Source organism: Bos indicus x Bos taurus, chromosome 12 (assembly GCF_003369695.1).
Source record: "Bos indicus x Bos taurus breed Angus x Brahman F1 hybrid chromosome 12, Bos_hybrid_MaternalHap_v2.0, whole genome shotgun sequence".
Taxonomy (NCBI): Eukaryota; Metazoa; Chordata; class Mammalia; order Artiodactyla; family Bovidae; genus Bos; species Bos indicus x Bos taurus.
The window spans coordinates 83,731,961-83,747,951 of NC_040087.1; the positions used below are offsets into that span (position 1 = coordinate 83,731,961).

The window sequence follows — 15,991 nt, forward strand, 5'->3', positions numbered from 1 at the left end:
CCTTCTCCTCTTGCCCTCAAGCTTTCCCAGCATCAGGGTCTTTTCCGATAGTTGTTAGTATGAAATTACTTTCCTGAAGCATGTCTACCTAGGAAAGTTGCTCTCAGGTCCCTCTCCATTCCCTAACCAGGTTTGTAAAGCATGCTTCATGCTTCAAATCCTTCACAGACCAACTCTGATCTGTGTAAACCCGTCACACCCCTGAGGCCAGGCTCATGTTGGGCTTCTCCAAGTGGGTCCATCACTTCCTCCAAGGCTCATGTGCCCAGCTCTCCTCTACAAAACCTCTAGGCAGATGCGTTATTCCAGTCCACTCACTGTTTTCCTGCAGCTCTCTATGCACCCCCAGATGAAGCCCCTCACACTCAAGCTAGAAATACCTTCCTGTCTTCTTCTCAAGGACCAATTGTATCCATCTTTCCATACTTACCTACACATCCCGCTTAGCCATCCACGGTGAATTCTTCTACTTCTGAATCTGTAGCCTCCAGGCTTGCCCCCCATGTTTGGGCTGTAGTACAAATAACCGTTTGGGGGGGATCCCTAGTTATTCTTTCCTTCTCAGTGTATTTCAGTTCATTTCAACCAGTGGTTACTGGATGCTCCCATCTGCCACAGCCCAGGCATTAGCAAACCAGAGACCTCAAGTATACCACGGTCAAGTAAGGAGAGGCGAAATTAACAAGTGTTTATGCTGTAACTTGCTTAGAGTAATATTGGACTGGAAATGACTCTAAGGGTCTCACCCTGTTGACTGATGGAAGGTTGTCATAGGCCAACCAAGAAGGGAAATGCTAGAGGAGAAGGCACTTTGGAAGGAAAGGTAACTCAGTTTCAGATATTTTGAATTAGAGATTTTTGAATGGAAACCCTCAGGAGATGCTGAAAATGATGCTGGGAGGTTGGTTGTTTTTAGAAACAGTCATATTTTGGAAAATGTGTATCTGATAATTGAACGTGGAGAAGAGGGAGAAAGATATTAGTAGGAAAGGAAAGTATCACGGAAACCAAGAGGGAAGCAGAGGTCAGGGCCAACAGGAAGTGTGCCTGGAGAGGGTGGTTAGGCAGGACACCTGGGGAAGTTCCGGTGCGATGGCTCGGGTGTGGGGAGGAAGGCAGTGAATCATCTTATATAATGAATGGATGTTCTCAGAAATCATTAGCTATCTTTGTATTTGAGAGAGTTAGCCTTTAAGATTTTTATAGCAGTGACAATCTTTAGTCCTGTGTTTAGATTTTTGATCTATATTTTCTTTATATTGAGAATTTATTACAGAACATAGAAACAAAGATACTTGCGTAATAAAATACCATTAGAATGCTAGGATACTTTTCATTTCAAGAAAACTTTTTGCGTCAGAAAAAAAAAAGTTGAGGTTTAGTTCATTTACAATGTTGTGTTAGTTTCAAGTGTGCAATAAAGCGATTCAGTTTCACATAAGTATATTTATGCGTGTGTATATATGCACACACACACATATTCTTTTTCAGATTCTTCTCCATTGTAGGTTATTCCCAGGTGCTGAGTATACTTTGCTGTGCTATGCAGTGGGATCTCATTTATCTTTCACGTGTAGTTTATCTTTCTGCTAATCCCAAATTCCTCATTTATCCCTCTGCCCTTTTCGGCTTTGATGACCATCGTTTGTTTTCTACGTCTGTGAGTCTGTCTTTCTGTTTTGCAGATAAGTTCCTCCTATGATATTTGTCTTTTTCTGACTTACTTCGCTCAATACGATAATCTCTAGGTCCATCTGTATTATTGCAAATGGCGTTATTTCGTTCTTTTCATGGCTGAGTGATATTCCATTGTGTATATGTGCCACATCTTCTTTATCCATTATTCTGTTGATGGACGTTCTATTAAGCAACTATCTTTGTTTCTATATTCTTTCATATCCCCAGTGCCTGGGAAAGTGTCTGGCATGTAAAAGACATCAATACATATTTAATGAATAAATGAATTATTTGATGATTTTAAAAAATAATTTACTGAATTCATAGGATTTAGTTGAAAACTTATTTTTCTGCAAGTTTCATCTTCAGTAACTATACACCTGACCCTCCTGACCTGCCTTGTAAGTCTGTGTTGTATCTTGGGGATATACTAGATGTTCAGTAAATGCTAATTGTATTAAACAATGGCACCAAGCTTTGGAATAATATTTTGCTTGCTAATTAGTTTATGTTTGCATTCAAAAAGTATTACACAAGCACTTAATAAAATTTCAGTTGTTTTAAGAAAATCTGGGGGAAAGCAATGAAGAGTTTGAATGAATACAATTATATCACCGAGCTCTGAGAGCAATAAAGCAAAGCAGAGAAAGCCCATTGATTAATTGCCACATAGCTAAGACCCTGTGGAATCACAAAATTTCCTGTAAAAGCACCTTTATACTTTAAAGCAGGATTTTCCATAATTGGAGTCAATTTTGTGGTTTTATGAAAGTCTTTCATTTCACTGAGATGTACTGATGAGTCTTAGCCCAAGGACTCCCTGAGGACTATTCACATGTTGAAGCATAGAGTCTATGTAATTTGTGGCAGTATGTCAAGCCATATGCCATTCCAATCATCAGATGTAGCTGCGTACACTTCAATTCTGAGGCACTGCATTTTCAAGGAAAGCAGCACATTTCTGCATCCTGTAATTCAGAAGTTGTAACAAAGAGCTAATTGGCTTAAAACCAGCAGGCAGGGGTCTATTTTGGATTGTAGGATGAGCAAGCCTGAATAGCCCTCTGATGACCGAGTTGATCCCCAGGGAGACCACGATGGCTTGGGGGGTTGCAGGCTTGATGGGCATCTCTTCTTAGCCCAGACAGATGTGCTAGAGTCCCTCCCATCACCACTTGTTCCTCCGTGACTCGTTTACCTGGTTTTGTTAGTAGAAGGGTACTACATCTCACAGGAAGGGCGATCATCACTGCTGGTGATGATTCTGACTCCAGCCGCCTGCCCCCAGGACCCACACATCTGACTGCAGGAGCCCCGACCAGGCTTCTGAATTTCATTTGGAGCAGAGGCTCAGAGGTCTTTTAGAAATGTTTAAGCAACATTATTTAAATTATAGCCAAAGATCTTCCCTAAACACATTTGAATTTTTCATTACTCATAGGAGCGTGATGTATTTTCCACTCTCCGTTTCAGAAATATTTTAAAGTCAGTGGGAAGAGACTGTGCATGAAATATTAACAAGGTCTTGTTAGTGAGCATGAATTTGAATTAAAGAAGCTGTGAGTTGTGTGGGATTTTTTTTTAATTGTTGTTATTTGTTTTAGCAAATTTTAAACTGTATATGGAGTTACCTGTTTTAGGGATTGCTCTTAAACTTCTGGTGATTTAAATGATGGATAAGCACTAAATCCGGAAGAGCATCTAATTTGGCTTTTAAAATTAAGAATCTTGAAGGAAGGAGGAATTATGATTTGGCAAAAGACGTTGGCTCCTAGGAAAGCTGAATTTCTTGAAGGTGATTCCTAAACTTTAAAAGAAGTAGTATTTTGAAGTCCCTACACTTTAATGTGAGAAAAGAGGATCGATTAAGAGATAGTAAAGCAATCTGAAATAATAAAACTTAAATTCATGAAAATAGAGATCAGGATTAATAGCTGTCAAATATATGACACGTCCTATAACACCAGGAGATCAGTCCTGGGTGTTCATTGGAAGGACTGATGTTGAAGTTGAAACTCCAATACTTTGGCCACCTGATGCGAAGAGCTGACTCATTTGAAAAGACCCTGATGCTGGGAAAGATTGAGGGCAGGAAAAGAAGTGGATGACAGAGGATGAGATGGTTGGATGGCATCACCGACTCAATGGACATGAGTTCGGGTGGAGTCTGGGAGTTGGTGATGGACAGGGAGGCCTGGCGTACTGTGGTTCACGGGGTCGCAAAGAGTTGGACACGACTGAGCGACTGAACTGAACTGATATGACACGTATTTGATCCTCTTTGGTGTCTACTCAGCAAGTCTTTGTCTGAACACTGTTTGTTGTGATCATTGTTGTTTTTTTGGCATGAAGTGATTCATGGGTAAGTGGCCCATTGATGATTCATGGAAATCAAGCTGGTGATGTCGCTCTTACCTAGGGTGCTGTGTCTGTGTTTCAGCCTCCCTCTCTTTCCAAACACACAGCAGCACGGTGGGTGAGAGAGTGTCCCCGTCCCATAGGACGGGCCCTGCTGCTCACTCCTGGAGCCTACAGATGGGATCTGATTTGGAAAAGGGTCTTTGCATGTGTAGTTAAGAGTCTTGAGAGGAGAAGATCCTCCTGGATTATCTGTTGAGTCCCAAGCTCAGTGACAAGTGTCCTTATAAGCGTGAGGCAAGGGCGAGTTGAGAAAGGAAAGGACTGAAGGAATGCAGCCTGGAGCCTCCAGAAGCTGGAAGAAGCCAGGATGGCAAGCAGGGATGTCTGACTCCAGAGTGGCTGTTGGTTCCAGCAGCTCTGGGAATTAATGCGCCTGTTCCTTGGTTCAGCGTTTACAGATCAGAAAAGTAGTGAGGAGTTGTAACTTGTAATACTGTAGTTTTGTTTTTTTTAAACTACACCTGATTCATTTGAAAATGACGTCCGCGTTTCCCCATGTCTGTCTTTGCTCACGCAGTTTCCTCACCTGGAACACCCCTTTCCTCTTTCTTTCCAAATCTTTCCTGTCTTCCCAAGGCCCCAGTTCTTGCCTCGTCCACGTTACTCTGCTCTCTCTTCCCTCATCAGCAAGCATGGCTGATGCTTGCATAGCCGTTTTCAAGTTGCAAAGTGCCTCTGAAACATTTCCACCCCAACCGTCGGTGTTGATGTTCCAGGGTGGGGGGAGCGGTGTTCTGTGACTTAGCAAATACTGCACCGCTGTGAGTGAGCCTCCTGCGGGCACCATGACAGACTCCCCCACACAGCGTGGCTTCAGACCGTAGAATGTATCCTTCACAGTTCTGCCCGCCAGCGTCTGAGATCAAGTGTCTGCAGGTCGGATCCCTCTCCAGGCTTTGAGAAATATCTGTTCCAGGTCTCTCTCCCCCAGCTTCTGGGGTTGCCAGCAGCTGGCATTCCTTGGCTTGTGGACACAGCACCCAGGTCTCTGCCTCCATCTTCATGAGGTTTTCTCTCTGCCTGGGTCTCTGTGTATCCCCTTCTCTTTATTAAGGACACCAGTCACTGCATACCCCCCTGCCCACCCCACCCCCCATGCAGTAGGACCTCCTCATCGTAACTGATTACATCCACAAAGATCTTATTTCCAAAAAAGAGCACATTCTGACATTCTGGTTCTGGGGGGGCATGAATTTTGGGGGGCGTGTCTCACTTTTCTCATTGCTGCCCCCCACCCCCACATCTTTTTCTCTCCACTGTGGTGTGTGGTGAAGTCTGTGTTACCTCACCTGATGGAATCTGCGTCGTGTGATAGATGCTCCAGGGTGCTTGGGGTTCCATTGCTGTGACTTTGCGGAGCACGCTGACCCTCAGCCGGCACATCGGTGGAGTTTGTGATTAAGAGGAACAGAGCTGTGAACCTCAAAAAAACTCGCTTTGAAGTTTAAGCAGTACCGCTTCTCGGCCTGTTGGCTAAGATAAGTGAAGGTGAAGTGGGAAGCACGAGATCAGTGCAAGGAGGACTGTTGTGCAGCCTTCTGTCAAAGACGCCAGTCACATTTCCCCAACAAGAGCCGAAGGTCTTTCTATGCAGAATCACCACCATATTTAGCACACTTTTAAACTCATCCATCACAGATATCAAGGTCATGAACGTATTTCAGGAGCCATGTAAGCAACTGGCTACACTGAGAATATTAGAGTCCCGACTAACTTTTCTAAATTATTGGTAAAGGTCCTTGATTCGTTAGAAAAGATATTTGTTACTTCTTGTATGTTATACATATGCTCGTGTTATATAAATCGATGTTTCTAAGTGTGTTAGAATATTTATGGTATTAATGCAGCTTTAGCAGATGATAAGGAATATATAACCTCCACAGTCATGGCATCATCTTTTCTTACACTTCCTGTATCATTTGAAAGCCTTCAGGGGAATGTTAGTGCAGAAAATTGAGATTTTCCTCTATCTGTGGAAACTATAATATTAAAAGAAAAAGTATTTAGAAATCTGTTTCACCTTATGTTGATGTGACATTCTGTTTTTCACTGACTACCTGGTGATTTTTGTGATCGGTAATGCTACCTTGATTAAAGACAATTTTTGTAAAAATTACATTCTTTACCATTTAAGCATTGTGACTAATATTTTAATCAAGCACACACCTGTAAGGTCTTTGAAGTTTTATTGCAGATTTTTAAAGATCCTTTCACTGTTATTTCCCTTAAGAAAATGGAAGCACTCTCTGCAATTTCCATTCGTATTCTGAGATGTCATTTTACGGCAGGAGGAAAAGGTAAAGCACTTTATATGATGTGCTCGTAGGTGCATCTTTATGAGGGTGGGGCGTGACTGCATTCACCGGGGTTCCTTTCCCAGCCCCCTAAGTCACATCCTAGCGAGATGGATAAAGTCGTAATCCCAGACAGTGGACCCTGGCCCTTATCATCATGTCACTCATTTCCACAAGCCTTTCCGGGAACCCAATTACGAAAAGATTGCTGATCGGAGTGATGTGGGGGAGAGACTGATCTGTGGCCAGTCTGTAAAATGCATAATTTTTTTCCCCCTGCTCCTTGAAAAGGATCTACCCCCATTGTGGAATAAATTAAGTGTGAAACATGTCGGGTGAGATTTATGGTGTTGCCCAGACTTCTGAGAAGCGGAGATCTTTATCTCACGGAGGCTGCCATACATTACATTCTGGGTGATACGCGGATGACAGCCAACCTCTTTGCCCTCAGACGTATTTACATAACATGTGTGCGGAGGAGGGGGGATGCCTTGGTCCCTTCAATCTCCCCAGGCCACCTGTGTCAGGAGCGTCTTCTGTAGCTTGTTGGCTGGCCTTCACCCCCAGAGATTTGTGGGAGACCCCATGTGCCCAAGACAGCTCTGAAAGTGAACCTTTAAATCAGCAGAAAAAGGAGACGCACAATCAATAAGGAAGCTTCCTTTTATTTCTCTCCTTCTTTTCTCCAGGCAGAATCCCCAGACATAACAATGAAATCTGTCTGGTCTAGGCCAAACTGTTACTATTAAAGGTTACTTGACAAGGATATTTTGACCCATACAGAAAGAGCTTGATCTACATCTGTGTTTGTTCACCTCTTGGGCAGACTTTTAGGAAAATAAGAACGAGCTCCGCCAGGCTCCTGGTGCCCCGTTTCTTGTGTCAGGACCACTTGTGGTGTAGATTTTTGTAGATTTGATAAATGTTTCCTTATCCAGGGTTTTATTAGGAAGAAAAAAAAACACAGGCTTTTATTTAGGGAATCTCACTGTTTTCTTTTTTTTTCCCAAAGATTTAACTGGTTCCTTCATCTTCGTGAATGACAGACATTTATAAATAGGAAACTTTAGAATTTCCTTGAATATTGATATCTTATTGTTAGTTGACTGGTATTTTTTTTCTTCTCAAAAGGAACCAAAGAAGCGTGTTCATAAATTTCAGATATGGTAATTTCAATTCAATGCCCATATCCAGATTCTAGATATTTATATTAAAAACACTTAACAGTAACACTATCTGCTTCTAGTAACTTATTTTGTTGATTAGTATCTATCGACTTAAAGTGAATCAGAATGAGAGCAAGCAAAACTGCTGGATGGAATCAGTTAATGGAAAAATAAAAAACAGAAACCTCTGCTTACAAATATTGATGCTATAGAGAGATCAATTTACCACTACACGTGAAATCCAGACTTCTTAGCAAACCTCCGGTAGAAAGCTGAAGCCAGGCATGAAGAATTATCAGACCCATTTACCTTTGCTGAAAAACAATCTTATTTCTTTGGGTAAAATCCAACTTTACAGACATTCTGATGTGGTCTAGAGAATTCGAGAATGTATGTCAAAAGTCTGATTTTTATCAGCTGTTAATCCCATCTCTTTCTCATGGATTATATTTTGCATCATGTAAATATCGTGGTGGAGATGGGGATTGACTGACGAGTGAAATTACTTCCATTCTGTAAATGTTGGTGTTTCCCAAGACAGTATTTTCTGTCTCCTTCGGGGAGTCAATATGCTCTCATGATTCGGTTTCTCATGGGGATGGCTCCTGTCTCTCTCCTGCCTGTGTCTCTATGGGCTTCACAGCTCCGTGTCTACCTTTAATATCTCTGCTTGCGTCGCGTCTTCACGTTCACAAATCCAGAAGCTCAACTAAACTAAATCTCCGGACACTCCCTCAACTGACTCAAAAAATGTAAATAAATAAATGAAACTGATTTTCCATATTAGTCCCACTTGTCAATTCATGGTGAAACCAGAAGCCCAGTTAATGACTGAATACAAGCGTTTCTGTCCCGTTTACCCTGGAATCCAAACACCCGCTTCCCATTTCAGCCGCCGAGGTCATGTCCTTCTCCCTCTTGGGTCCCTTCAACAGTCTCCTAATTCTCACCGGTAGAAAAAATGTGAATTCTCAGTAAAGAGATGGATACCTCTCTTTACTTAAAGGCGTGCAGACTGCCTCTGCTTCATGTATCTTCTTGTTTCTCTGGTAACACTGTCCCGATTAAATGTGATGACCCTGATTCCACTTGCTAATAATAGTCCTGAAACAGAGGTGGTGATGCCTGCTTGCTGGCCACAATTTTCACCTCCCAGCTTACCTCCATGGTGGCTCAGAAGGTGAAGAATCTGCCGGCAATGCGGGAGACTCAGGTTCAGTTCCTGGGTTGGGAAGATCCCCTGGAGGAGGAAATGGCAACCCACTCTAGTATTCTTGCCTGGAAAATTCCATGGACAGAGAAGCCTGGTAGGCTACAGCTTATGGGGTCGCAGAGATTAGACTCAGCTGAGCGACCTTCGCTTCAGATACTTCATAATTATATTGTATTCTCATCTTAAACTTAGCAGCAGTCTTAAACTTTAGGAGCAAATATCTGCTTTAGTAGCTGTTCCATATTTAAAATGCCCAGGAAGCCTTGATCCTCTGCAGACCTTGTTCCCAGATGCCCCATCTCCTGCCAGCATCACGCCAGAGGCAGAGTTCACAGAGCATCAAGGCAGTAGTCCCTGGAGCCATGATTCTCAAACTTGACCGTGAACTAGGATCAGCTAGGGGGCAAGTTCAAAGTGCAGATTGCTGGGCCCCGCCCCTCTAAACAATGATCAGAAAGGACAGGGTGGAGGACGTCCTTGTTGATCCAGTGAATCTACCTCCTAATGCAGGGGACACGGGTTCGATCCCTGGTTAGGGAAGACCCCCCCCCCCCATGCCACAGAATAACTAAGCCTGTGGGCCGCAATTACTGAGCCTGTGAGCCTGAGCCTGCAAGTTGCAACTGCTGAGCGCACTGAACTACTTAAGCCTTGGTGCCTAGAACCCGTGCTCTGCAACACGAGAGGCCGCCGCGGTGAGGAGTCCTCCCTGCTCCGCGCAACTGGAGAAAGGCCCTGCATAGCAATAAAGACCTAGAGCAGCACCAAAAGTAATAATAAGTAAATCTTAGAAAGAAAAAAAGGTCTGGGTGGGTTCCAAGGCGTGTGCATGTTTATTCGACACCAGAGAGTGTGGTCCGTGAGTCCCAGACACACTGTGGGTGCTCACGCTACGGACACGCTGCAGGTCCTCGGTGGATCAGCAGCCGAGTGGGTGCTCCCACGGCACATCTCCTGGACCTCACACAGCCCTCCTCCTGCGTGCCGACATCTGGAGCTGGACTGGGACCACAGACTTGGAGAGTCAGGACCTTGTACTGGAAGACGCCAGGCTAACCACATGGCGTTGCTGGTAAAAGAAACTGCCTGCCAAGGCAGGAGATTTAGAGACACAGGTTAGGTCAGGAAGATCCCCTGGAGGAGGGCACGGCAGCCCACGCCAGTACTCTTGCCTGGAGAATCCCCAAGGACAGGGGAACCTGGCAGGCTGCAGTCCATGGGGTTGCACAACGTGGATACGACTGAAGTGACTCGGTACGGACACGCTGGAAGAGCCCACGCCTTCTTCACCCGGGTGCATAAGCCCGCCGCTCTTGCTTTAACTCAGGGAATTAAGACCAGAGGTGCTGGCTGGAGCTGTCTCCTCGGAGCTCACTCACCTTTGCACCGCAGCTTTCCTTGGCGATTAGCCAAGCCTGAGCTTGACAACCTCCAGTTGGGAAGACCGTGTGTGTGGTCTGGCCTTTTGTAAACTTTTCTCTGTGGACCCAGGAGCCCAGGAACCTTGATGGATAGTGATTCACACCCAGGGTGAAAGTTGTATACCCCTGTTTTTATATACGGCGAACATAATTCATCTTTCAGGGACATGAACTGTATTTACCTGCTATTGTGCTACAGCGAGTACATCCAAAAAAGGAGCACGCGCGACTGCAGCGCCCAGCTTACGCTGTCCTCCCGGCCTGGCGTCCACAGCAATGCGTTCAGATGAGTGTGCTAACTGCTGAAACGTGGGGGAGAGACTCCGTTGCCTTTGAGCCATTTTACTCAACAGAATCATTCGAGAGGAAACCTTTGACTACATGACAATTTCCTTAAAGATTCGTAGGGGGCCCTGTGCATATAAAGTCTCTATTACATGTGTGAGGGACGCTGTCACTTACAGCCTGAATCCTAAGAGGAAAAAAAAGAAAAAAACTAGTTTGAATTTCAATTATGTAAAGATGGAGGGTGGAAAAGAGCATTTAACCTGGCCTCTGTCTTTTGTGACTTTCAGGCTTTCTCTCCTTTCATCCCCTAAGTAATAAACCAGCAGGAAGGGGAAGGGCGGTGCTGAAATCAGAGCCCCAGGGCTGAGTGACCTGGAAAGACCCACGCCTGAAGCCTGCTTCCTGCCATCCAGCAGCACCTGCTCTTCCCCTCCCGAGTGGCCCAGCTAAGCTAGAACAGCCTTGTCTGTTCCCCCAAAAAGAAACACTTAGAGAGCTAAAGCAGTGTTCCCATTGCCACAAAATAATGAAGTTCACCTGCTTCAAGATTCATCGATTTTATATGAAGCAAAAACTTTTGCCCAATCCATGCTTTCTACAGGCATCAAACCGCCCTCCTTGAGTGTCTGCACACGTATGGATTTTGTTCAGTACCGTTTTGAGCTTTTGTTTTGGTGGGAGACCTCTAGCTTTTTCTCTAACTATCCAAATACAATCAGGATGCCATTCATGAGATGTCCTAGAGCGTAGGATCTTGTGTTAATGACATCAACATACTCTCTGAGCTTCCCCTGTAGCTCAGTTGGTAAAGAATCTGCCTGCAATGCAGGAGACCCAGATTCAATTCCTGGGTCAGGAAGATCCCATGAAGAAGGAAATGGCAACCCACTCTAGTATTCTTGCCTGGGAAATCTCATGCACAGAGGAGCCTGGTGGGCTACAGTCCATGGGGTCACAAGAGTCGGACATGAGGGAGTGACTTCACCACCAACATAATCTTAAATAAAAACAGGCAGCATGATTTTGTGCTGTATGTGGTCACTATAACAGAACCTTTTTGTTCATTTCATTGACTATTTAATGAATCTGCCCGAAGGACAAGACACTTTGCTTGTTGCTGCAGAGGCAGAGCTGAACAATCCATAGTTACTCCCTCCAGAAACAAGAGAAGGCCCCTCAGAAAACAAGGTGTAACAGGAGCAAAGACAGACAAGGAATGTTTTTAGAGACAATCAGTCATTCACTTGTGTGTGTGTGTGTGTGTTCAATCCAGAATCATCAGATTCCCCTGAAAAGCAGAGGTTAGAGTTATAGATTGGGGCTGTAGAGAGGAGGACCCAACACTGCAGGGTCATCTCTGGGATGTTAAATAACCTGCCAAACACCCACCAAATGACCCACCAAATACCCTGCTAAATAACCTGCCATCTACCCAAAGATGTAGATGCCTTAGCTGGGTGTTGGGAGTCTCAGGGGCGTCACTGCCTCTAATACAGGAAGGCGAGCAGGAGCCACGCTCCAGGTTGAGGTTTCTCAACCCCAATCCGATAGCATCTGGGGCAGATACTCTTCACGGTGGTGCTTCCAGGGCAGTGTAGGGTGTTTGCAGCATTCCGGTCCTTCCAGCCCCTCAGTTATGACAAACACAGACGTCTCCAGGCACTGGTTAGGGTCACTGTCGCCCTGGGTGAGAACCACTGCTCTAGATGATACAGAAATTTGCTTGTATTCAACAACGTGTAATATATAACATAGCAACCATTCTGACACGGGTAAGCCATGTTTTGGCCTAGGACCAAATTGGGTAGTGATTATAGAAGTATCTGAAAGTTGTTTATTTGTCTGCTTTACTGCTTAGCTCAGCTGGTGCTAGTGGGAAGAACCTGCCTGCCAGTGCAGGAGACACAAGAGACGCAGGTTTGATCCCTGGGTCAGGAAGACCCCCTGGAGGAGGGCATGGCAACCCACTCTAGTATTCCTGCCTGGAGAATCCCATGGACAGAGGGGCCTGGCAGACTATGGTCCGTGGGGTCACAAAGAGTCGGACATGACTGCCTGACTGAGCATGACTTACTTTCACTTCAGCTCAGTCGGTGAGTCATGTTGGATTCTTTGCCACCCCATGGACTGCAGCACGCCAGGCCTCCCTGTCCATCACCAACTCCCGGAGCTTGCTCAAACTCATGTCCATCGAGTCGGTGATGCCACCCAACCATCTCATCCTCTGCCGACCCCTTCTCCTCCCACCTTGAATCTTTCCCAGCATCATAAAGACTTACTTCACTCAGTATGGTAATTTTTAGATCCGTCCATGTTGCTGTAAATGGTATTGTTTCATTCTTTTTGTGACTGGGCAGTGTTCCATTGTGTTTACATGCCATGCTTCTTTATCTGTTCCTCTGTCGCTGTACGTTCAGGTTGCTTCTGTGTCCTGGCTGTCGTACGGCAAATACTGCTGCCGTGAACATTGGGGTGCACGTCTCTTTCCGAATTAGAGTTTTCTCTGGATATACACTCAGGAGTGGGATTGCGGGATCACACAGTAGCTCCATTTTTAGTTTTTAATGCAGAAGCCATTCCTTTTCTCGTCCTGAGGTGACACTTGCTTCCTTCCCAAGGTGTCGTGAAGCCTTTCTAACTTGGGTTAGAGAGTTTTCTGAGCAGGTGAGAGTTTTTGAAACCAAAGGGACCACAGTGGACATGAATCAGCACCATTTTCTCCAACACTGGAGGAGGACTCTGCCCATCCGAACAGGAGAGGCGTCCCTGACTCAATGTGCAGAGGAGAGCCTGGGAAGGAGAGCTTTGAACTGGCTTGGAGCGAAAACTTTATGACCTGAAGATACTGCTCTTATGAATAATTTAAAACTGTCACTGAGTCAAGTTGTTCTTTAAAGAAAATTACTTTCATGGTCATGTTTAACCATTAGTAATGATGCTACTTTCTTTTATTATAGGTAATGTATGAAGCTGTTGGAGCAATTGAAAAAAATAAAGACTCCCTTTCACAGAATCTTCTATTTGTAATGAAAAGTAAGTTTCCCTGCTCTTTGGTTAAAATGCCACCCATTCTTTATGTCCCTGTCTCTGAACATGGTCCTGTAAAATATGCCACCAGCTAAGGATAATTGAAATATCTTTTGCATTCTAATGCCCAGAATAATAAGGAATGGATCTTGCCATGCTATACTTTGGTTACAATTTAATTTGGAGTCTAGTAGAAACCATAATTTAACTAAGCTTTTAGCAGATAGAAATATAAAACACCTTTCCCACTCTGGCGGTGTGAATATAAAAAAGCTCTTCTGTGTGGACTGATGAAGATGAATATGGTTTCCAGAGTTATTTAGGCCACAGCAGGGTGAATTCCATTACTTAAGATGACTCGGGAGTACACCAAAGGCTGGTATTTTATTCTCATGCACTTTCAGATATAAAGAGCTGATGTTTATAAAGTAAAATGAGAGTACAAGTTTATATATACACACACACGCATATATGTATATACCAATATAGATTTATAGGCAACAGCTACTTAGTGAACCTTAGTACTTTATACATATATTTATATATATATATAACCCTATAGTATATGTAAAATGATGTACTGTATTTATATAGAGTATAGTTATATACATAGATGCCCATATACAGATCTATATATATTACATATAAATTCTATCCCCTCTAGTAATTATTTTATTAATAGCACTTCTGCAGTGATTCACATTTTCCTAATAACCTCTTCAAAGAATTAAAATGTATCATCTTTTGTGCTTTAAGTTGCTCTAAATGAGGTGAAGCCATTTATCATTCCTGGGAAAAGAAGCATATGATAGCCTTTCATGAAATAGCTGGATGCCTTTGAGCTGGAAACAAGACATCCATATCACTTCTGGCTTGAGGAACATCGTTACCTTAAATCAAATAGCAGAGTTGCAATATATTGCTTTTCATGGAGAATGACTCCACTTGCCTCTCAGGATGTATGGTTATTGAGTTCTCTTAAAGGTTGAGGCTAATGATAAAAGCATGGACTTGGAATAATACCGTGTAGAAAGAAAAGAGTGAGATAATTGAGCTTATGATCACTGGAAATACCTTCCTTCTGGTTTTCAAATATTTGGACTTTCATTTATAACATACTTCAGTTTAATCCATATACTTTATGAAGGTCTAGTGTACAGCATGTTTTCAAAGTTGGCACAAGAATATGTATTTAGAATGAAAACAAGATAGCTTGTGTTATTGCAATTCTGCTTATCTTAATAGAGGCCTTATATTTTAAAGTTACTCTTTTGTGTATGCTGCCTGACAAGTGCCAAGAGAAAACAGGTGAACCTTATTTTAAATATTTTAGACTATAGATACATCTGAACATGAGCATAAAGTTTACAATGTGTCCTTATATGTTCATACAAGAGGCGGCAAGCACTTTCTGCAAAGGGTTAGAGAATAAATATTTTATGCTTTGCGAGCCATAAGTTCACTGTTACAGTGACTCAACTCTGCTATGATAAGGAGCAAGTGGCTATAGACAATACATATGGATGTGGCTGTGTTCCAATAAAACTTTATTTACAAAAACAGGCAAGGGGCTGGATTTGGCACCCAAGCCACAGTGGCTCACCCATTCTGTCATACAAGCAAAGAGGATTGAGATAGTAGTTTATGAATCTGTGGAATGTTGTAACACTGCAAACAGTTATTAAAAGAAAGTGTAGTTTACAGATAACAGTAATGTTTCCAGACACCTTGCTAAGAACTTTGCTTACAGCACCTGATTTGTATCCTATTATCTAAAAGCTCTGCCTGAGGAAGGAGGTGGGGTCTGTGGCAGGATCTTCGCCAACCTGGCTGGGGCTTTGAGACCCCTGCCCAGTGCAGACTGGGAGCTGGGTGACAACTGCTTAAACAGAAAATCAGCATGGGTCCTTCTGGGCACCTGAGCTGAGAAGTCAGGTCCACTTGACTCCAAAAGATGCAGAGAAGTTAAAATCCAGACTCTTCAGTCTGCTCAGAAGTAGAGGAAAGCTATTTACTGCCGATGCTGCTGCTGGCGGTTCTGCATTCCTGCTTACAGACCTTGGGCACCTCCGTCAGCTCATCCCCTTTTCCTGGCAGGAAGGTGCCCAGAGCGTTGTGTGGAGACCCCAGCAAGGGGTGCTTCTCATTGCCGCTTGTGCATATGGGGACCTGCAGGAAAATGCCTGCAGCAGGTGACTCCTAGAAATAGAGTAGGGAGGCCAGAGCTGGCTCTTCTCCAAGGGCTTCCTCCCCAGGTTCTTAGGCGCGACATCAAGGCTGGAAGTCTCAGCGCACGCACTCTGCCTGTGGGCGGGGCTTCACTGTCACAGGATGATGTGTCTCCATCACAGGGCACGGCTTCTCCACTTGACCTTCACGCGGCCCCAGCCTGCGATCCAGAGAAGGGACAGACACCGTCAGTTATGTGTTTCCGTTCATACTTCTAGAGTTGAGAGGTTTAGTAAAGACATTTCCCAATTATGG

At 44.0% G+C, this 15,991-nt stretch overlaps 1 protein-coding gene across 2 annotated transcripts in view; it reads left to right on the forward strand.

Annotated features, from left to right (window-relative positions):
- The window catches only part of MYO16 (myosin XVI), a 519,236-nt gene that overhangs the window by 361,148 nt on the left and 142,097 nt on the right, over positions 1-15,991 (forward strand). For both annotated transcript variants that reach the window (XM_027557960.1, XM_027557959.1), the window contains exon 24: positions 13,438-13,513. In XM_027557960.1, coding sequence (XP_027413761.1) covers positions 13,438-13,513 — 76 coding nt within the window. The remainder of the gene's footprint in view (positions 1-13,437; positions 13,514-15,991) is intronic.